This window comes from Hetaerina americana, unplaced genomic scaffold, assembly GCF_022747635.1.
Source record: "Hetaerina americana unplaced genomic scaffold, ioHetAmer1.1.p SCAF_4, whole genome shotgun sequence".
Taxonomy (NCBI): domain Eukaryota; kingdom Metazoa; phylum Arthropoda; class Insecta; order Odonata; family Calopterygidae; genus Hetaerina; species Hetaerina americana.
In genome coordinates this window covers 17,062,941-17,086,998 of record NW_027286985.1, presented here as the reverse complement: position 1 = coordinate 17,086,998, position 24,058 = coordinate 17,062,941, and the positions used below count along the sequence as shown (strand labels likewise).

Below are 24,058 nucleotides of genomic sequence, written 5' to 3'. Positions count from 1 at the left end.
AAAAATGGGCAAATTGCTTATTAATTTCAAGGATCTTATTTATGAATTGAAGAAATGGAATTTGTTGCAATTGCATAAACATGGGTCCAACTGATAAAAATATAGTCCTTATTTTAGATGAGGTTAAGTGCCATTGAAAGATGAATTTCACGTGGCAGATTGCTAAACAATTTTTTGCACTTTTGCAAAGCACTTTTTGGCATAACGTAGAGCACTTCCTGCAATGCAGTATTTTTCTCTTTTGTTGCAAATTTCTGTCCTCTCCTAGGTTTCTTCAGTTTTGGGAATAGGAAAAAGTCGCAGGGGGCCAAATCCAATGAATATGGTGGCTGTGGTACGATTTTGGTGTTGATTTTGGCCATAAAATATCTCACTAGCAGCGATGAGCAAGCAGGTTCATTATTGTGATGCAAAAGCCATGAGTTGTTTTTCCAGAATTCCAGACGTTTTTTCGTATTGCTTCTTGCAAATGGCGTATAACTTCTGGGTAATACTCCTTGTTGACTTGGCAACCTAGTGATAAGAACTCCTTATGCAGTGTTGCAGTAATCGAAGATAACAGTGAGCCTAACCTTGACATTTGATTGAACTAGGCATGCTTCTTTCGGTCTTCGTTCTCCTGGGTTCTTCCATTGGGAGGATTGGGCTTTGGTTTCAACATCATAACCTTATACTCATGTAATATCTAATGGGGATTACTTTGAAGGGGACAAAATAGATATTCATGAATAAATAATTTTTGAAAAACACTAAAGTCTTGACACTTTTTGAACAGGCCTTTTTTCTATGATTTTTCACCAATAATGATCCTTTTGAGCAAAATCAGGATCATCATTGACGTCACTCAACTGCTATTGAGCGATGCTCATTCGACGGTTCCTCTGGTCAAAATTAAGCAGTTTCGGAATGAACTTCTCAGACACATCTCTGCTCAGAACATGCAAAAAAATTGCATGGCATGAGCCAACCGATAGGCCAACATCCTAGGACTCCTCTCTAGTAGTAAATCGATGATTTTTGAAACAATTTTCTTCACTGCTTAAACGTTTTCATCTGTTGTTGATCTGCTGGGACATCCAGAGCGAGGTTCGTCATTGGCATTTTCTCAGCCATCTGGAAGAGTTTGTACTACTTATTAACATTTTTTCTTACTCCGAGCAGACTCGTAGTACACCATTGTAAAACTTTCAAGTGCTTTGGAGCTCTTAATTCCATTTTAACTCAAAATTTGGTGCAAATTCTTTGGTCCATTTTTTTTTAACAGAAAATTGCCGAGCACACCAAAACACATCTGATATTTATATCTGTCAATAACAAACTCTAAATGCTATGCTATATTGTTGAAACTGTAAACAAATGTTTGGGACATGTAGCAACACAAAAAAAGTCGAATGCATGTTTCCTGTGAAATTTGAAAACTTTTTGAACACATGTCGTAAGTATGTTTCACATCTACTATCAGGTTTGTGAGAAGTTCCAAAATTTGGTTCTGTACAAATTTTGTGGTAATATGGTCGACTCCCTATCTTTTTTCCCTATACTCCCTATCCTCACCCTATCTTTTTTCTATTCTATTCTACAATTTCTTCCTGCCTCCACCACCATTTCTATCAATTCGGCATCATTTTAGCGGGCATAGTTAATTCAAATTTCTTAAATGAAGATCAAAGAATGTAGGGTATTAAATTCTATGGTACATTTTTAATGTCAAAATTCCAATTTTTTGGAAATGAAAGTGAGGAATATTAGATATTTTAAAAAATTAGTACAGATTCAGAGTTCGAAGACATTAAATTGTTATTTGGAGACGGAAAACTTCAAATATATTTTGCTAAGCTCCAACATTGCATTTCTGGATGCTCATTGAAAACTTAACCTGTCTTGCTATTATCTGATGGTAAGAATTTCTACTTGTTAGCTGGTAATATTGTTGGTGGTGAAAATGTTTAATGAGCACAAGTGACTCAACTCATACGTTCAGCTGCTGTTGGTGAGAGTGATTGAAATTATATTAAAAACTGAAAATTGGCCTGCATATGAAGTTTTGTGATCATTATGCAATGTAAAATTGAACTTCAACTCATTTAAATTCATCCAAGAAGGTGATTTTTAATGCACCAGTTATTCCTGAAACCACAGGTGACACTAAGAAACTGGTCCCCATGCATGTGAATTTCTCACACTAAAACTGCAAATTGTGAGCCCCATCCTCAACTGTAACACAAATCTCTGCACTGGTAACTGTTGTGTGAAGTCATATGAAGTACTGGCCAAGATAGTGTTCATTGAAAATCCATTTCTCAAACATCAATGATCTAAAGACGCCTCTTTTGTTAATTTACTTCTATACTTAATCAGTTGGATAGATAAAATTGCCCTTGGGTACAGTCAGCACTACAAGTTGTTCTAGGGCTGCATAGCCTCTATAAAGAAAGAATGATCGTACTTCTGATGGTATTTTTTTCATAATTTCTGGCAAAACCAATGTAGGTACACCCTTGTGTATTCTTAAACTTTATTAAGTAATATTTAAATTATCATAATATAAAGTGTAAGAATTAGTGCTATTAAATTAGGTCCAGCTCTCTAGCCAGTTCTACCTAGCTTTGAAGTTAAAGATCCATGTGTAGGAGTAGTTATTAGGCAAGGTAACCAGCTGATATTTTCACCATTAGAGATAAGGAGCTGATTTTTAAGATTTAGAATTTTTGAGAAATGCAGTAAGGGAGAAGAGAAATCCAGCATCATAGTGAAATATGCTAGGGCATCCAATGCAGTACACTGTGTACCTACTCTACTTCAAAGTGCTCTCCACATGGCAGCCATCAAGAGATGGGATTCCTCTGAAACAAACACCACTGCCACCAGGATTCTAGCCCTGACCCTCTGGGTGAAAGGCCAATACAGGAGCCACCACACCAATATTTGAGTTATTTAGTGAAGAATTTTTGTATTATAAGGGCCCATGAAATGATAGTATGAGACTTAACAAAGGTATTTTAATAAATGCATTTAGCATCTATTCTTTTATATGAAAAATATATTAATTTCCATAATTTATTCTTTGTCATCATTTGCACACAATACAAAACATGCAGCTGCCGTAAAGGCAACTCATTACTAAAATATAAAATTATCTGACAAGGGACTATCAATGTCATGGTCAATTACTTATACAGAAAGCAGCATAAAAAATACCTTCAGACTTCATTCATTCTTCTTGGTTAGAAAAGTATTTACAGTTTTTACACATTAATTCCTTGCATCATTCAGTCTAAATGAAATATGAAAATTAGCAGATGATGAATGTGCATGGAATGTAGCACGTTTGAATTAAATGGCTAGATTGATCCTGTTGGTTAGCATTTCATGTAAATGTTGCCTTGTCTCTTCAATCATTTATAATTTTTCTTTCTTCATTCTCCTCGTTGGCAGTGCTATTTTTGACCCCATAAAAGAAGTATATGCAGAATCCTGTTGGGAAACACATCAAAACATGAACTATTGCCTTGTCTGTTCTACTACCGAACGAAAAGTTTTTCATGCTGTATTGCGACAGTCAACAAAGATATAAGTTACATCACCCACTTCTAGGTTTGGAATTGTTGGTAATTAAGTCTGGGTTAGAAGTGGAAGATCTCCTTGCTATTAATTTAGAAAATCAGTTTCTTTTGTGACTATTCTGGGACTTATCAATTGCAGAAGTTGGAAATTTGAAATGATATGACTTCACTTGAGTTTTCTTACCAATAATCATCCAGACTCCAAATCGTATCCATGTGAATACATCCAACATCAGCATTAAGTAAATATTAATTATGATGCTCAGTCCTGGAACTAGTGGTACTAGTGGAACCTAATGGTTTTGAAGATATCAATATTTCATATTAATTGTTGCATGTAATCATACCCAAAAATGATTACAGTCGCTCATGTCAACTTACAACATTCCTTTACCATGCCAAGTTAAAACCAGTGAATCCTGCATTAATTTGGATGACTTACCTTGAAAAAGAGGTCCAGATGAGCAACTGGCTGTCTTGCCATAATTATTAGGAATGTGATGAGTAATAATCCTAGGATTGCCACCAATATTATTTCCCATGTTCCAGTCATATTGGCAAATGTTAAAATTGCATCAAAAGCTATCCCTGTTATGCCTATAAAAGTAATATAATTACATGCTAATCAAATGCAATTAGAAAAATGTTCCTAATTTTTTCCTTCAAACCTAACATTTATGCAACCATTTACAAACATGAAAATATGGTAGCACAAAAATTGTTATTTCTAGGCATTAATAACTGTTTGGGCAAAACGTAGCAAAAGGTTTTACCTAAGCAAGCCATACACTATGAAGTGTCCTATGGCTACTTCATAAGTATGATCTTTGTTATCACAAACAAGTTTTTCAGTTTCTACTAACCAAGGTGTACTGAACTTCAAAATGATTGATGTTGAGGGTTTGATTTGAATATCACAGGATTAAATGTGGGAAAATTAGGTACCCATCCATTATTAGCTGAGTTACTTAGCAGTATTCATGTTCAGAAGGGGTCGCCGAACAGAGTGCAAGCATGAAAGAATATCTATACTGAGTGCCACTAGTTTCTGTTTAGTAATTGTTAGCTAATTACTTCATCATTTTGACATTGTCAAACTTGATAAGTAAGCTCTGACCTGCAAATTCAATATGCACTTCGTTGGTTGTTGTGGAATAATTAATAGAGGAATGTATGAACAAGGACAGGGGTAATGGAACTGGTTGGTAAGTACAAGTAGTTCAGCATTTTTTTCATAGCAATGTATGTATTACGGGGAGGTTCTCATATTACAGAGGGTTTTAAGGTAAGGTTTGTGCCATTTCTTATGTCTCAACTTTGCCACTCATCATGTCAATGGAACTATACACAGTTAAACATTTCAATAAAAGAATGTATATATTCGATAATAGATTTTGATGGTTAACTGTTTAGATTACGAGCAATGGTGTGAACTGTAACTGACAATTAAGTACCAGAAGAAACAACTTGAAATGTTATTAGTTAAGTGTATCTCCGGTGGTTGATAAATGTTTGTAAAATAGATTTTCTTAGAGTGAAGTGCTCACAACATAACGTTTGCAATGATTTGTCTCTGGGAATCCATTCCTACCTTAGGTAATCTGGTATATGTATGATTGCAGTGATATAGGGAAAGAGGCATGGAATTCACAATTGTACTTAAACAAAAATGGCATACGATTTTCTTTCAAAGTGGAAATGAAACTGCTAAATTAAAATTAATGTGGCAATGGGAAACCATGAGTATCCTCCTTATTCCCAGACTTGAGCCATCACTAAAACCATAGTCATCATATTAATTGGATCCACAAATTAAAATGTGCTATCAACTACAATAACAATTCACTTAATTTTTAAGGTATTTCTTTTGAATAATAAATAGGGAAACTGTGTTTTGCGAGACAGTGAAATGAAAGCTGATTAATTACTACTTTTTGATACATTATGCTTCTACTAATGTTAGTGTTTATTATGTTTTCTCTGAGACACTAAAGAGATGGGAGGGTTAGATAGGAAGGGCATAACCATGAGAAAGTGTACTACTTGCTTTGTTTGGTCAGTGTTTTGGTTGAAATGTGTGTAGTGGAAGTAAGAACCTTGGGAGAAGATTTGCATTAGCAAATGGAGTCCATATTTACAATGGCGACAGATAATCTTATAATGCAGTCAGATTATCAAAGACCTCAATATAAAGAGTGTCATTGTATTTGGTCTTTGATGGATGAGAATGATTTTTGGGTTTTTGAGACATACGAGGGTCATCCGGAAAGTAGTACCCGTTCGTGCCGCATGAAGTGCTGACGACGCGAGTAGCCGCTGGACGAGGTCAGATAGCTTCAGTGGCTTGTCTGCCTTCTCTGAGCCAAGTTGCGTGACGCTAGCATTGCCTGTGTTGTTTCTGTGATTGTTTACAATGTTTAAAAAAATTGAGAACGCCGCCAGTTGTGAAGTGAGGGCAGTGATTAAATTCCTCAATGCAAGAAACGTTCGCCCATGTGATATTCATCGCCAATTAAAGGAGGTGTATGGAGACAATGTAATGGACGAGTCGTCTGTTCGGCGGTGGTGTCGCAACTTCAACATGGGGAGGGGGAACACACACGACGATGAGCGTTCGGAGAGACCGTCTGTCATTACAGACCAACTGGTGAGCTCAGTTGACGAATTCGTGAGGAACGATCGGCGCGTCACAATTGATGACATCTGTGAGCATTTTCCCAATGTTTCTCGAACAATTGTTCATGAAATTGTTAAACACCATCTGCATTATGCAAAAATTTGTGCAAGATGGGTCCCTCGCGTATCTCAATGAGCTGGCGGCGAAGGACTATGCAGCAGGAATACAGAAACTTGTCACACGTTATGACAAATGCCTTAATTTGCTTGGAGATTATGTTGAGAAGTAGTTTAAAGTATCCTCTTTCAGATAAAATTTTTTATGTTTGTTAATATTTACTTTTGTGTCTTTATTTCACGAACGGGTACTACTTTCCGGATGACCCTCGTAAATATGAAGAAAGTAAGTTGAACAAAAAGTGAGAATATGCAAAAGTGTGAGGTGATCGTGACAAGAAGAATTTGTCAGTCAAAAGTTGACATGAGTTGAGAAAGTGGTTTGAAAAGTTATTCAGAGGTTGAAAAATGTGTTAGAAAGAAGAATATTCAAGGCATTAAGAAGAGGGTTAATATGCAACTGGATAATAGCTAATGTTTTTATGCTGTGTAGAGTTTTATAAAAACATATATGTAATTAATCCAACATTGTGTGCAATTGTGGTCTTAAGGATCCATACAAAAATCTACCTCTGAGTGGTAGACTAGTTATCGAAAGTAGTAGTAGTTTTGAGGGCAGGCGACCGACAGCTAAGGTCATTAGCGCCATAGGGGATGGACAGGAAAGGATGAAGGGTGGAGAGAAACCCGGCATCGGCATTAGCCTACTCTTTATGAAAGGCGCCAAGGGGTCCGCAGTTTAACGAAACGTAACAGTCCCATCCGACGGACGGCGTACTTATTCAAAGTGCCCTGCACAAAGCACCTCAAGTAGGGATCAAGATACCTCTGAAAAATATTCAACACCACCGGGATTTGAACCCGAACCCTCTGTGTGGGAAGCCAGTACGTTAGCCCCCGCACCATCTTGATCCCCTTAGTTTTCTAAAATAAGTGTAAATATCTGGACCATGCGAGGTCTGGCAAATAAATACGAGAACTGGTGCAATCTGGTGGCAATGACGCGAACTATTGCCCTGCCCACTAGCAGGGCTAGTTGCCCAAGACCCAATGAGCTATCTGTGCTTGGCGGATCGTTGAGCTGTGTGTATGGTTAGTTTCTGTGGTCTTTGTTTTTACTGTATGTTGAAAATGGAAATTGACAAAATCACGGAGCAACGAATCAAAATCAAGTTTTTTGGGAAGTGCGATAAAAGTTATCAATAAATTACAGAAATGTTGACAGTTGTTTACGGTGAGAATGCACTGAAGAAAATATCCATTTTCAAGCGGATTAAGCATTTTAAAGATGGCCGACCAGATGCCACTGATGATTCAAGGTCGGGACGATCTTCAACCACCTATGTTGATGACAACATTGATCGTGTGCGGTCTCTTGTCCTTACCGATCATCAAAAAACTGTCCAAAAGATAGCTGATGAACTGAATTTGGGAAAATCAACAGTGCACACTATTTTGACCGAACATGATGGATGGATCCTTCACCATGTCACATTCAGCATTGCTTGTTGGTCAGTTTCTGGCAAAAAATTCAATTACTGGGAAGATGTGGACACAATAAAGCAAGAAAGAACAAGAAAACTAAAAAGCCTAACTGCTGAGGACGTTCAAGGGAGCTTTAAAGAGTGGAAAAGAAGATGGAATAAGTGCATAGCAACAAATGGGAGTACTTTAAGGGGGAGAAAATCAATGTAGACTAAATTTTAAAAAATAAAGTTTTTATGACCTCAGTTCGCTTATTTATTAGACAGACCTCATACGGTGTAAGTATCAAGACTAAAAAGACTAATTTTGATATCTTGTATTATCAATGAGTGATGTTTTGATATTGTGTAATATTAAAAATCATCCTTATATCCTATTATGTATTTGTGAAACAGCAGTGAAGATCATTAAATATATGCCCATACTTATTAGCACTCAATCTAGTGGAAAATGTTGTCATAAGAATCAGTGCAAAGATTCTTGAGGCATGAAGGCTGGGAGCATGCAGCTTGTTATAAGTATTACTTATTTGTAGGCATCCTAAATTTGACCAATCAAGTAACATTTGGAGAGTATACTTACAGAATATAACAACTGAACATTGGACTATGAGTGAGGAAGTTGGATGTGCATTTTTAATGCCTCTGAGGTTAAATAAGCTGGAAAATGTGGTCATGGGAGATGAAAAAAATATTCCATGTGATGCCATTTGACCTGTTGGCTCAGATGTTTCCAATTGGTCGTTTTCATTGGTTTTGTACCTGAAACACATGGGACATGATGTGTTAAATTTTTAAAATCTCTAATCATATGATAATGGCAGTACGTAGATTTAAGATGTTGATTTGTATCAGACATTATGCAGTTAAGGGTTGTTATTTTTATTATCTTGTTGTAAGAAATGAGACAAGTTCTATTTTATGAATACAGAATTGAGTCTGCATCACTTGTTCAGTTAAATTATCAGTTCATAATATGGCTCTATGTTTAAAGCTAGCTCAGGAAAGATGTAATGAACTAATACAAACCTGAGTATGAGGATGCATATAGCCACAATAGTGTAGGCCAAAAGGGTACCAATTGAGAGCATGTCAATGAGCTGTTGAAGATCAAAAATCAGAGCCATTATCCCTGGAACAAACAATTAATAAATCATTTTAAGCACCAGGTGCATCAGAAAATATAAACGGTTCATGGGGAACATTTTAAACTCATAAAAATTTTATAGAAACAAATAATTAGCATGCTTAAAAAGGAGGCTCACCTGCCAGTGCTCCAGCCAGAATTGTGGCTATTAAAGGTGTTTGTGTTTTGGGGTGAACTTTTGCTAGTCCCTTAAATATGAGACCATCATTAGCCATTGCATAGAAAATCCGAGGGAGAGGGAATATAGATCCCATTAAACTGAAATGAAAATCATCTTATCTCTTACAAAATATGAATCAATTGATAGACATTTTATTAAATTTTAAAACCATTCAAATATACCAAGAATTTCACTTATTTCTTTTATATCTCTTGCAGATGGGCTTTTAGGATCTCTCAGATTATAAATTTGTTTCATTTATTCAAATAGTGAACTGGCATTTTATAAAGAAGTTTTACTGTGTTCTCAGAAGAAGTTTTGTCCCAAAATAATCCAATTTTACTGATTGCAATTCTTATGATCACAGTAAATTTACAATTCAGGAGTCAATAGCTGAGAGGCTGATTTATCTAGTATTCCATTCGCAAGCTCTTCACTCTTGTAACTTAAGCCTCTTAGATAGAATCAAATATACTTGAAAGGAAGGAGATTAAATGATGCTGACACCAGTATGCTTAATAAAATAACTTTGAAGGTTAAGACCCTCCCACATATGAACAATTTAGCCAATATCTTTAAATTTGTCACCTATATTTGGAGTCAGTATTTAACTGAATAGTAATAAAACATTTTGCTCTCCAAAAGGTCGTAGTATTTTTTTATATGTCCTAGTATTAGCTAATCTATACGAGAGCTATTTCAGCATTAGTATGTAGGTTATTCATTGATTAGTGTACATTAAGGTAATTGATTACAATTATAAAATGTATCTAATTATCAGTGCAGTGTTTGCATAAATAGAAATCTCAAGTTTATGTAATTTTTTAGCCATCCATGTTATAGATAATGCCTTCTCTGTCAATTAGTCAATCACTATCAAATCAGAGATCAAGATATCTAATACAGAACTTTTCAAACTACTCATTTCAAATTAAAAGATAGTTAAGTTGGCATATTTCACTGCTCATGTACTTTGGCTTGAGCTGGCATCAGTTTTAAGGTAGAAATGTGAAAATGCAGAAATCTATTGTATAACTGCCTATTGAAAAGTTTGGAACTCCAGACTTGTGTTTGAATAGGCTCGAAGCAGTTTGTGCAAATCTTTTATAGTAGAAAGCCTTTTTGCTGCTGTGGATGCATGCAGATGCCCCATCCTGATTTTTTCTATGTCAAATGAATTGGAATTTCAATACATAATGCATTCACATCTGACATGCAAACACGGTCACTATCAAATTAAAATTGCTCTGTGGGCATATATGCTTCTATTACCCGTGCAACCCAATTTATGCATTTTTTTAATAGCTTTAAAAAAGAATATAAAACTTTGAAATGGCTCAGATTAAGTGACTCTTATTTTAGTTTATGATATCTTTTATATCTGGAACACCAAATTCCATTTTAAATAAGTTATCTTTAAACTTCTATTGACAACATTTTATTTGGCCATAATCCATCAATTTGAATATTGGTCTGAGTATGTAAAGATAAAACTCTCCTTGAACAAACTTAATTTTGGATAGAGGGGGTACAACTCTTTTCTCTGTGTTCCTGTGGATTCATATTGATTTCTTATATGCAAGTAATCGCACAACTGGAATTTTAAATAGTTTTTCAAAGAAAAGAATCTAACTAGGGTCTGTGTCACCTGAAGCAAGCATGGAATCCCCATGGTGCCTACATACCTGCACAAATTGTACCTAAATATTATTTTGTTGAGGGAATTATCACAAATGCAAAAAACATTTGGCAGGGGAAAACTATTTTATCATTTTTGTCCTTCTCACTGTGTATTGTACAAAATGTACCACCTGCTCTCCCCATTTCTGGTCCTGTCCAAGTATGTCACCCAGGAGTTGAACCCAGGACCTCCAATTCCTGTCAGTAGCCCAATACTCAACCCACTAACCTACCTCATCACTTGGTATTCAAAATTCAGGGTGATAACAGATTTTTTACATAATAATAATGCGAAGGCCAACCTGTGCCTTGAAAGAAATGACTCATCCCTAAATGAAGAGTATCAATCAGCTAATACAATGTAAAGAATCAGAAACTTATCAGTATGAACTTTGAATTTTCCACACTGAAAATATGCAAATAAATCTGCCAAGCTATTTTGGGAAGGAAAAATTATAACTCATTTTTCCACAAAGTCCTACTTAAAATAATTTTAAGAAATTCATGTCTGTCATGGTGTCACCTTAATACTGGAGACATTGTCTTTTATGACAAGAAATAACCTTGCAGTTTTCTATTTGATAATTTTATCTAATTTTAGTGATAAATGGTAATTTAGATACTTTTATATTTTGAATTATGCTTATGATTGATTTAAAAGAATGGAAACTAGTAGAAACAAAATTTTTATTGGAAAACTGCAAGTTTATTTCGCAGCATTATGTGAAATAACTTTCAAAAACATTTTAAACTTGAATGAGCCACCTTAAAAGAAAAGGAAATTAGGTGAATGCCTATGAATAAAAGTGTTCATTATTTATAGGATAAACATACCTTGTAGTTAGAGCAAAAATTGCTCCAATTGTTACAATCCATTTCACAGCATCCCATCCTATTTGACCAAATGCATATGGGAATGGAGCATTTTCATCCTAAAAAGTAATTAAAGTCATCTGTAATTTCACGAGAATCCAAAGCTCAATGATTTTATCCCATGAATCTCTCACGTTCGCAAGCATTTAGTTAAATTCCAAGAAACTACGAGAGATGCCGTGACAGTAACCTTTGATGGACTCATCCACTAAATATGCATTACAATGCGACAATTTCAGTGTAAAAATCATCCCGGTCAAGGCGAATGATTTTTACAAACTGAAATTATTGCATTGTTAAGCATTTAGTAATTAGAAATAGTGCATACATTAAGAAAGTTTATTTATAGTGATGGATTGATTAGAAATAAGATTAAGTCACATATATGTACTTTTTTCAATACTTAGATTTGCCCAGAGGGCTCACTGAGGCTGAGACATACATGGTTTGTATAAAAAGTATCAGGAAAAGTTTTAGAAAAATAGATGCATTTCAGATATTATGACAATGCCGCAAAATTCTTCAAAGTACATCTGTTGAGCATTGACACATTTGTACCAATGGCTTTTACACTGCTCGAAGTGGAAAAGCCATTGGTAAAAGCTTGGTGGGCAGATTCTGGAAGGTCCTTAAAATGGTACACGTGTTTGCTTCTTTGGCAGCACTTTGGGCCCCATGGTGGTGTCCTTTGAGGGAGGATTTTACTTTTGGGAATAGGAAACAGTCTGCTGGTGCCAATTTGGGACTGTAAGGAGGTTGGGGAATCATTGCAATGCCAAATTTTCAGAGATAATGGTGTGCACTGTCATCCTTTCAATGCCAATATGACCTGCAATCATGCAGAAACTTAACCAATGGTCTGAATTCAGCATTTCACCCACACATCAGAAAAAACTTTTACTGATACGTTTTATAAAATCCTTGAATTAGTCACGATTTATACAATTTTGGGACTTTCAGTAATGTCCTGAATCAAATTTGTAATTTATACATCATGCAAGCTTGTGATCCAACGTTTGTTTCTTTGGTGAACTGAATTAACTACCTAACTCTACCTAGTTCTTTTCCTGTAAGAGGATTTTATTATTATTATTAAAACGCACATTTTCAGATAGACAATGTCAGGTGGCACACAAGTCCCAAGTATTACAGTCAAACTTGCCTTGGAAAAATAACGTGCCATCTCAAGTCCAATCAATATCACAAAAGATAATAAATAAAATCAATCAGAAAAAAGACATTAGACTTCCAACCCCCAATCTCTAGCACAAAAAAAAATAAAATCCCCGTCTCATTAGCATCAGTTTCCCAATCAACATGTAAAAAATCAAAACTAAGCTGTTACATACAATTTTACACAACACATCAATCAAATTATCTTATAAATTGTTTAAATCTTTTCTTAAGAGTATTTACCCTGATAGGAAAGGGCTCGAATAGTTCTGTAGGTAAACTGTTCCAATCAACAATAGTTTTATAAAGAAATTAAAACTTTTTTCTTTTTTCCCGGCATTTAACCTTGAATTTGTGATCATTCCTCCCTATAATATTTGGATTTCTTGCCTCTTTCTGTAGTTCGGCCCAAGCTTTCTCTCCCTTTAGAATGCGGAACATTCAACAAAGTCTGCTTATTTTTTTTTCTACTTTGTAAAGGTTCCCAACCCAGTGTTTTTAAATTTTCAGTCACGCTCTCTATCTTCCTATGCTTCCCCAGTACATTCTTCCTTCATATCTGGCCAACTTTCTTTGTACCTCCTTCAGTTTTGTAATATGTCCATCTTCATGCGGGTCCAATACAAGTGATGACTACTCTAAAACTGGTCTTACCAGGACATGCCTTTTTCTTATATGCCTTTTACTGGTCTTCCTTGCCATAATGTTCCCTTTGAGGTTTCTCATCGCCCAATGCAGAATTTTGAAAGCTTTCTTAACAAGGTATTCCATGTTTAGCCCCTACCCTAAATCCTTGGTTAAATATACTCCTAAGTATTTACAGCTATCACCTCATATGACATTTTCCTAGAATTTGTAGTCCCTATTGGTTCCATTTACCTTGTTACCAAAAGTGATGGATTTGTGTTTGTCAATATTAATATCCCATTATTTGTCACCCAATCCACCATTTTATTAATGTCCCTCTGCAGTACTGTATGTGACACAGTACTTAAAGATTTAGTGCTGTTAGCTAAATGGTTTTATCTTCTCCTCTAGGTATCTTTGCATTTTGAGCTTCTTTTAATTTTTAATGATATTATCAAAGTATATGAGAGAATAATTAATTAATAACTTCAAGATATAGGCACAATTTGTATATTACATACAGTGTGCTCACATTAATTGGTGTAAATGACTGATTTTCAAGTAGAGCCAATGTTATAGCAATTGAATTTTACATTATTTCTTAAATATTTCCACATTTTCTAGTTATCTTTATTGTTTTGAGAAAATTCTCTTTCCTGAGTTGATTTTTTCAACTTTCAGTTATTAAGGCCTTACTGAAGGACTCCCCTGTCAAAGGTGCATCTAACTCACCTGATCATAGTATGGCAGCATCATAGTGAGAACAGTAGAGGTCCCAAAGTAAGCCAAGAATATGATGATTAGAGACAAAATAATGGCCAGTGGGATTGATTTATGTGGATTTTTGGCTTCTTCTCCAGTAGTTGCTACGCAATCAAATCCAACAAATCCATAGAAGCACTTGGCTGCACCTGCCATCACTCCTGAGAATCCAAATGGTATATAACCTCCAGAACCTCCATCTTTTCCTGGGGGTATATTTTCTTTTTTTATTTTCCAATTTTCTGGGTTAGCTGCAAGAAATTTTAACCGTTTGAGTTCAGCTGCACAATTATTTAAGTTAGTTTAGATAAATGCTCCTTTGTAGAAATTATGGAATTTAACTACTACATAAATTGATGGGAAAAATAAAAAGGTCATCACTAACATTTAATAGCACCACCAATAATTACTATCATGATGGTGATAAGGTTGAGCACAGTGAAAATGTTGTTCACTGTTGTTGATTCTTTCACTCCAAAAGCAAGCAGAGCTGTCAGGAGTAGAATTATTCCAACAGATAAGAAATCAGGATAATTGGACAAGAAACTAACATCCATGGGCATGGCTTCTCTCAGAGCATTTTGCATTGTGTGGTTAACAAGTGAATCTATATAACTGCTCAGTCCTCGAGCCACACTTGCTGTTCCTGAAATGACCAAATTTTATTAGGTTGTATAAATTAATTTTTTTAAATCATCATCTCTTCATGGTCAAATTATCCCCATGATATGCACATTGTAGTTCAAACTAGTGGAAAACTTAGGTATATGAATTAGTGCTAAATGAGTGAGAATGATAGAAATATGTTACCTATAATATATTCAAGAATCAAATTCCAACCGATGACAAATGCAACCAATTCTCCAACGCTGACATAACTGTAGACATAAGCAGATCCAGCTTTAGGTACCCGGGCAGCAAATTCAGCATAACACACAGCTAAATTGTTTCAAGAATAAGAGATACATAGATAAATTGAGTGATCAAGTGTGTCAGGCCAAAGATCTCATACTATGAAGTAAATAAAGCAGTTTGGAATTGAGCGTATCATCCATTCAACTACAGCATATAATGGTTTCATATGTTGATAGCAAAATAAGCCATAATTTTTATAAATTTATCTAAAACGAGAGTAAACTGAAAAGTAATGCACACATGTTTGCAGACCACAAAAATAAACAAATAGCAAGATCAGGCAAAAAATACCTTAATGTGCAACCCATAAGTTTCAAAATCATATATTTATTTTTCAACATAGTCACCGTTAAGTCTATCACATTTCTCCCAACATGTAACAAGTTTTTTCATGCCATCACTAAAAAACTCTTCCGACTTTTCTCGAATCCAGGACTTGACAGCTGCCTTTACGCCATCATTCGAGGTGTAATGATTACCCTTGAGGTGCCTCTTGAGTTGAGGAAAAAAATAAAACTTGCTAGGGGTAAGATTGGGGGAATAAGGAGGGTGTGGAGGGTAGGCCTCTCCAGTTGCACCCAACGTGTATGGACAAGCGTTGTCATGTTGCAAGATTATTGGTGCCAGGCTGCCTTTAACATGACAAACTTGACCAATATGGTTTGCGATATGCTTTTGAGTGATTCACCAGTAATGTTGAATCAAATCTTCCACCAGTTTGCGATGTTTCTTGTCTGTAGCAGTGATCGGACGTCTGCTGCATGTTTCATCAACAATTATGGCTTTTCCAGGCTAGCAACCACAAAATTTTACTACTCATCTATTTGCAGTAGACCTATCAACAGCATTGTCACCATAAACAGCCTTTAAACAACCATAAAACCTAGTAGGAGTCCTTTTTTCAGTAGTTAAAAATTTGATAACAGCATGCTGTTTAATTCACATTGACATAGCACTAGAACACGTCTCCATACTTCAGCTTCGCATGCCTGTTGAGGGGGAATGTTACTTCCATATGCAACCAGGAGTACTTTTGAAGTTCATTTTGTTTGTGGTGTACAAGCATGTGTGCATTAGGTTTCATCCTGCCCTCGCAGTTAAACATTTTAAGCTGTAAATCTGGAAAAATTTATAAAATTATCATTATTTCAATATACGTCCTGGGTTAAATATGATAAGCACTCTCTATAAAAATTGGCAAATAGTTCATACAGAAAAACACTATATAATATCTAACAAAATAATTCATTGTAATGCACACCTAGCAGAGTAGGCAAAAAATGTTGGACATTTGGGTGAAAATAATTGGCCACTCTGTCATGGTCTTAGTTCTACATATATTAGGCTTGCATTTCATCAAATCTTAAAGATAGATACCTGCCCTAGATATCTAAATGTTAGCAAAGTAACTTATTGTGCATGTTACCTCTTTTATCTTATTCAAAGCATCTTTTATGACAATGTAAATGAATTAGAGTAAGAAATTAAGTCTTTGGCCTTATAAATTTAAATATGTTTTTATTTTGTGGAAATAACACATAATCAGCAATATACTACCTTGATCAAAAAGTTCCCGGAATAACCACCGTGTGGCGCTCCCATCGTTCCGATTTGAGTTCTGTTTTTTTTGTTAAGTTGGTACATCTGTTGTTGATATTCCCTTTAAATCTTAGTGTCATAACTTGACATTTGCAAAAGTTACGGTCGGTTTTCGGTATGTCCATCAGTGCTTCCTGCGATTTTTCCATTACTTCCTCTCGGCTGCTAAAACGCGTTCCCCGCAATGGTTTTTTAACTCGATTGAACAGAAAGAAGTCACAGGGAGCCAAATCAGGTGAATTCGGTGGCTGTTGGATGGTATTTGTTGCATTTTTCGTCAAAAAATTACGAATAATGATAGCACTGTGCGACGGTGCGTTATCATGGTGCAAAATCCACGAGTTTTCTGCCCACATTTCTGGTCTCTTTCGGCGAATTGCTTCACGCAAACGTCTCATAACGCCCAAATAATACTCTTTGTTTACTGTCTGGCCTTCTGGCAAAAATTCATGATGCACTACACCGTTGTAATCCATGAAAACCGTCAGCATTGCCTTCTTTTTTGACTGAAAACGACGTGGTTTTTTTGGTCTCGGCTCATTTGGTGAACGCCATTCACTTGCCTGATGTCCGGATTGCGTGTCGTACTCATAAACCCACGTCTCGTCTCCAGTAATGATCCTTTTGATGAATGTGGGATCGGATTCAGCCTCGCAAATCATGTCTTTTGCGACGTCAACACGGTCTCTTTTTTGCATGAAATTGAGGTCTTTTGGAACCAACTTTGCTGCTACACGACGGAAACCCAAATCATTAACCACAAAGTCTTGGGCGGATCCATAGGGAATGTTCAAGTCCTCCGCTATTTCTCTGATGGTTAATTTGCGGTTATTGACCAACATTTCTTTTACTTTATCAATTTTTTCACGAACTTTCGATGTCGATGGTCTGCCACTGCGTTCATCATCTTCGATTGACTCACGACCACTTCTGAACCGCTCGTGCCACTGGTAAACGACCGTTTTTTTAGAGAATCGTTGCCGAAACACTTTTCCAACATTTCCAACGTCCGTGCGCCACTAAATCCGTTTTTTACGCAAAATTTAATACAAGTTCGTTGTTGCAAATTTAAATCCATTTCTGAAATTGTAAAAAATCGCCAACACACACAGAGATAGATGTACTCTTGGCTACGTAACTTTTGCAAATGTCAAGTTATGACACTAAGATTTAAAGGGAATATCAACAACAGATGTACCAATTTAACAAAAAAAAACAGAACTCAAATCGGAACGATGGGAGCGCCACACGGTGGTTATTCCGGGAACTTTTTGATCAAGGTAGTATATACTATCCAAAATAATTTCACAGGTGCTTAGTTTACTGGTTAACAAAATTATCAATTCATTTGCCTCTTTAGTATCAAATAATGTTGTTTGCACTGAAATGTAAGGCTATAGGTATGGTATATGTGAATTCACAAATATATTTCTTTATATATTTTCTAATTTTTTGACTCATCCCATGCTTTAATTCCACACACTTCCATAGAATCACCCCAAACAAGTAAGGGTTCAATGCAATACTTATAAGTGGTACTTCTTATCTAGATGCACTTGAGAGGTGAGACCATTTGCACTTAAGGAATGATGAAGTGGGAACTAAGAAAGGTAAAAATTGAGGAGAGGGAGAAGTGAGGAAGGAAACCCTAGGTTAATGCGACAGGAATCCTGTTTTGAGAAAGGAAATATTCTGACAGACCTGGAGTACAGAGTCAGACAAATATAGATATTAAACTGTTCAGTGAGGCATCACATGATTAATGATAGGCCTTACCCAGTTTGTTCAACTAAGTTACCACTGTAGTTATTATTGATTTGTTACAGGTACCTATATTAATCAATAGATAAAAAAATTGACAACCTCGGGATGAAGAATACTGTTGGAAAATCACAGTTTTTCTGCATACTTCCAAGTGTCCATTAGTACGGCAGTGTTTTTTTCATCTCTATTCTTTCTATCTGATTGAATTTTACTTATGGTTCAGGGTGGGCAGACTCCTGAACAATTGCATATAATAGGAAGCTGCTGTTTTAGACGTATATATTTCTTACTTTAGCTAAATGGCCTACTTGTCCTAGCTGTTTATCAGCCCATTTTGTCATGAAATATCTGATTGTGTTACTTTAGGGACTTGAGGTCAGGATTTCCCAACAAATAGGAATTGAATGAAAATTGAATATGCCACTCTCTTCCAAAAATTGATAGACATTCTGCTTTTTTCGTAACTGATGGAATCATGAGATAATGTTGGAAACAATATTGTTATATTCTTTGAATTCTGTCTGTTGTCAAAACCAATTGTCATGTGACTGATTTAGCTTTAATGCGTTGTTTGTTGAAAATGGTGATCTAACTTTTGCATTCACATCAATTTCTCAAGTTTAATACCTATTACATAATTACCTAATATTATAATGAGGTACAAATAGCTTATCAAATCCAGATGTGAACCATTACTCTTAATTTTAAAATTAATTTAATTACGGTTTTTCAATAATTTTTCTTAAATTAAATCTAAAAGAATTAAACTAACAATTTTTATTTCATCATTATAATTTAGTTTCCAATTTAATGCCGTCAATGAATTCCAGCAAGTGCAAGATAAGAAATTTACTTTTGACCATATACTATCTACGAGCAAAAGGTTTAGTATTTTTAGAATACTGCAAAATTGAATTTAGAAAGCCATACCCCATCATCAATATTTTCTTGTATTTGTATTCCTCCTTAATATATGCTGCGGAATGAACCTAAACAAACAATTCTCTCCTTTTTTCTTAAATAATAAAAAATTCTTCATTCTGATCCCAATGCCTTTTTACTTGAATTTTCCATATTGCTAATTTTTTCTCATTATGTAGCTTTCCTGTGACCTCATCCTCTTCTTATTCCGTTTGTCTCTAGGTAACGGGTCTGTCCCCCAAAGTTCATCCACATATTCTCTCCATCTCCCTTAAATCTCTTTCAGTTCCATCGAGATACTCTGCGTATTTTCCTTTATATTTCGTATGTTTTTGTCGTATTAAGCCTCCGACCATTCTCCCGCTTTCTGTTAGTGCGTTCACTTTTTTCTGTCCGAAATTTCTCCGCCGTATCGAATTCCATTTTCCATTATTCCTTCTTCTTGTTGGTTCCTCGACAGGATATTTAATCTATAGAATTGGCCATTTAACTCCATCTAACCACTAAGCACAAATCTTTTTCACTCTGGTTCTCCTTCGGTATGCTTTAGATGCTTACAGTGAATCATACTGATCCTTGGCTGTATCGTACTTCTCGGAGCAGGGAAGGTGGGGGATAGGCAGGGAAACTGGAAATGAAAGGAAATCGTGGAACCGTTAGCCTGCACGACTTGACACGATTTCACGAACATCCAACCAATCTGGCGGCTTATTTTACCGCTAGCCCCTTATATTGTCCTTGAAAAAATTAAGGCTACCGAAGGGGGAGGCAATAGGTAAAAGAAATCGCTTCGTTAAAACTTTATTATTTCTTTATGGCATTTATGAATAACACTTGACCATGACGATTGTTAATTTTTATTATGATTCTGCATCCGAATCCAAATTTTATTTCGAATTATGGCACCTGTCGGATTACTGGCCTCACTTCGTGGGAGTCGGGAGTGGGCAAAACTGACGACATGGACCTGGGATGAATGATAGGTCAAGGAAACTCGATTAATTGATATATCCTAGGAGCGGTCACTTCTACACCAGGTATATTAAACATCCTGTGGATCAAGATTTTATTAATCCACAAGTATAAAAGAAAGGTGTTACGCTGGTTTGAATGAATGAGAGAACAGTCATTAAATAGGTATGGTTTGGAAATAATGCCAATAATTGGGATAGACCGAGAAAGTGAATGTTGTAGAAAAGGCGTGACATAAGGAATATCAGGAAAAGGCGATTACAGACGAAATACAGGCTGTAATGGAGGGTGGATTTCTTTTCTTAGAAATGATTCACTGCGCCATTCGAATTTGAAGCCGGGACAGCAACCGAAAATTCAAACGAGGCGAGACTACCAATTCTCCCCAGCGATTTGCAAACCGGAGAAAATTAAGCCACCCGGAAATTGCAACGTTTAAGCGACATCACCAAAGCACGAAACTTGTTTGTGGATATGCATCAGTCCCCTCTCACTCCCCATCGCTATGTACAATAGCGTTCTACTCATCCCCGTCCCCAAAGCGCTCTTTTCACTACCTGTGACGCGGCTTTTTTGTCTGCTGTTCATGTTCCGCATGTTTGCTTATTTTTCTCAGCTGGGATGTTTCTTTTTCTGCTCCCGGCGGAAATTTTATTTGGAAATTTCGCCGCCCCGCGCATGCTGCCGCCCGGGTGTGGTGAACAGCCTGCACCCGAGGGGCGGGTGCAGTCTTGGAGATGACTCAGCAGTCGGAATTGGTCGGAATCAGGCTTCAGTAAGTCTCACCAATTACACTCATTGCACAATCGTACTCTTCGATTTCGCAAGAGATCTCCGTAGATCTAGAGATCAAAGGGGATCAAAATGCGGTCAGAAGGGGCTACAATAAACTCTCTCTCTCCCAGAAGAAAATTCGAATGACGATCGAAATTTTATTTGTTATAATTTTCCATTATCTCGAAAATTTGCAGCCCGTTCACCAATATCTACTTCCCCCAACCCCGAAGTGAAGTGTGTTTATTCTTTGCCGTATCTTGTCTGACGGCCAGAATTTTGAGGTGTACTAGTGGAGAAGATAGGTAAAATATAGACGGAGAGGGAAATTAACGAAGAAGTGCTGGACATACGAGAAGAAAGCTTAGAGAAAGGGTTGCCTGGAAAAATTCAAAGGCAGGGAAAGTGGACGTAGGACATATTGAGAGACGATTGTACATTGAAAACTGTGATAGAAGGGAGAACGTTTAGTGAGTGAGGTAGAGAGAGGAAAAGATTGAAAGTTCTGGAAGGTATGAATAAATGAAGAACGTTTGTGGTGTTGAAAAATGGTTTATTGCGATGTCATTATTAAATGTCATTTTAGGCTAGGCTCACAGTGGGCTAGTCAAAATCCTACCTAGATGGTAAGACTAAAGCTAATAATAGTAATCGAAAGCCCACCACTGCGCAACCCATCCAATCAATGGAGGGTAAAAGATTATACTTATTTTGACGTATGGAAATTATGTTAGACTTTACGTCCGCAATAACTATCTCCATACGTACCCTGGAAGTTTTTTTTGCTTTGATCAAGAACAAGAATTTAATGTTGAAATAGGTAATACAGCATTGAATTCTTTTTTAGTAAAGCAACAAAAGTGAATTAATGAGTTTTTTCAGAGTAGTGGTAGTCCAGTGGGTAGAGCGCTGGGCTACTGACCGGACGGTCTGGGTTCGATTTCAATGATGACTCCTCTGGACACGCTCGACTTTATTCAAGCTTTGATTTTTCGGGTGCCAGACCTTCCTGGGAAACCACAGTTGGGAACTGGTCCCCAAGCCCTGGTGTGTACATTTCACCCGTCATATAGGGCTCAGTATTAGGTGAACACTACTCTCACCGGGTTCCGGATTGATTATTGCACTTTTTATGGAATTATTGGAGTGGTTCAGAAGGTACATACCCGCGAAAGCTGAAGCTATAGCTGCTATTAAAAACGCTAGAGTAACAGCGGGGCCAGCTTGAACCTTAGCCACGGACCCAGCGAGGACGTAGACACCGAGGCCAAGCGTGGACCCTGCTCCGAGGGCGGTCAAATCGAACACTGTTAGGACTCGTGCCAAGGGTGTTACGTTCGTGTCCTCTTCCATAAACCTCTTTCGGCTGAAGGCATTCCAAACCCTTCGTAGTTTTACATTCATTTCTTCAGATTATGTCTCACGAGAGGATGAATCCATAAAGTGTCTGGAAAATAAAAAAATATAACAGGTAATCAAAAAAATGGTATTAAATTGGACAAGGGAATACATTTTCCATTCAGGGAATTAGAAAATAATACCGTAAGCAAAAGGATAAAGAGCAAGTAACTTTAAGGAGAGTACTGATGACACTGACTCTTGGGTAGATATGCTAATACAATTTATACAAGGCTTTAATAGCGCCACTGTGAGGAAGAATGGTTTTTTGTGGAATGGAAGTGAAGGAAGAATGGTTTTTTGAGAAAATAGGATGGATCCTCTTTTCGCGATGGATTTTGCTAGGAGTATTTTGAGGTGTGGAGAAGGATGGGATATGCGAGATGAAAAGATGCAAAGACCAACGACAACAGTGAGACAGATTGCGGAAGAGAGGAATTTGGAGAAATGCGGGGAGAAATAGGTAGAGCTGATGGAGAGAGGGTATTTGGAATGATGCGAAAATACATATCATGGGTGTAATAAATGGAAATAACGGCTACTAAAAGGTGACGAGGGGAAAAGCCTAGAGCGGAGGATTTGTTTCTGGTGGCTGGAATGTTGTCAGCAGGTTTTAGGGAACTTTCGTAACCAGAGTTAAGGCTTTCTCTCTAATCATAAACATCATCATACATGTATACAACATATTATTTCTATAAGATCATTTTTTATACATTCCCATTTCACACTTGAGCGGCTCATTACTACCCATAAGCGAGGCAATTCAAAAGCGCCTGTCGCTGGTTTTGAGGGAAATATATCATCGTTTCATACAGATCGGTATTTATTCAGGTAAAAAGGCGAATGCTTTTAAATCTAGCTAATGCACATTTTAAGCAATTGATGAAGTTCTCTGAAGTCTACTTTTCGTTGCCTCTTTAGTCATTCGTGGAATCCCAATTTTTTTTCTAAAAACACTGAGAACTGATAATCATATCTTACGAGCATTCGGTGGTTGGAGTGAAATGCTTTGCGGACCTATTGCATTTAAGTAAACTTTAAATCGCAGATTATTCAGCATTACGGAGAACCTAGCAATACTACAAACCTTTTGGTACTAGTCAATTTCGACGCTAGATTTTCAGTAAGCATCTTTAAAACGAGGCTTTTTACCAAGCTGTGGATAAGTTGACTTTCACTCGCAACATGAATGCGGACTGAATCATGAAATGGTGGGTGAAGCAGCTCTTTCACCACGTGACCTTCCATCGGCCTTTAAACAGGTTTAAACGGTGACTCTTCGAGTTCGTGATTGTCACAGAATGAGTTATTCCGGTGGCATCCGGAGTGCGGTGCAACGCCCTGTGGTGCGTTGAAAAATACCGGGATGTGCAAATATTTGTACTTTTTTCATAAACACCAAAAAAAATAGAAAAGCAATTAATATTTTACTGTCATCGTCGATAAGTAGGTTTTCCATAGTATTTCGGCGGAAGAAAGCAAGCGAGGCGGCCTCCTCCAGTTGCTGAGAGAA

At 36.6% G+C, this 24,058-nt stretch overlaps 1 protein-coding gene across 1 annotated transcript in view; it reads right to left on the bottom strand.

Moving 5' to 3' along the window:
• Positions 1-3,061: 3,061 nt before the first annotated feature.
• The window catches only part of slif (cationic amino acid transporter slimfast), a 60,886-nt gene continuing 39,889 nt past the window's right edge, over positions 3,062-24,058 (bottom strand). Inside the window, exons 2-12 of the mRNA XM_071590648.1 lie at positions 22,314-22,594; positions 15,013-15,141; positions 14,588-14,848; positions 14,173-14,453; positions 11,602-11,699; positions 9,046-9,185; positions 8,810-8,912; positions 8,364-8,542; positions 4,006-4,160; positions 3,748-3,856; positions 3,062-3,474 (exon numbers count right to left, since the gene is read on the bottom strand). Coding sequence (XP_071446749.1) covers positions 3,392-3,474; positions 3,748-3,856; positions 4,006-4,160; positions 8,364-8,542; positions 8,810-8,912; positions 9,046-9,185; positions 11,602-11,699; positions 14,173-14,453; positions 14,588-14,848; positions 15,013-15,141; positions 22,314-22,551 — 1,776 coding nt within the window. The 5' untranslated portion in view covers positions 22,552-22,594 and the 3' untranslated portion in view covers positions 3,062-3,391. The remainder of the gene's footprint in view (positions 3,475-3,747; positions 3,857-4,005; positions 4,161-8,363; positions 8,543-8,809; positions 8,913-9,045; positions 9,186-11,601; positions 11,700-14,172; positions 14,454-14,587; positions 14,849-15,012; positions 15,142-22,313; positions 22,595-24,058) is intronic.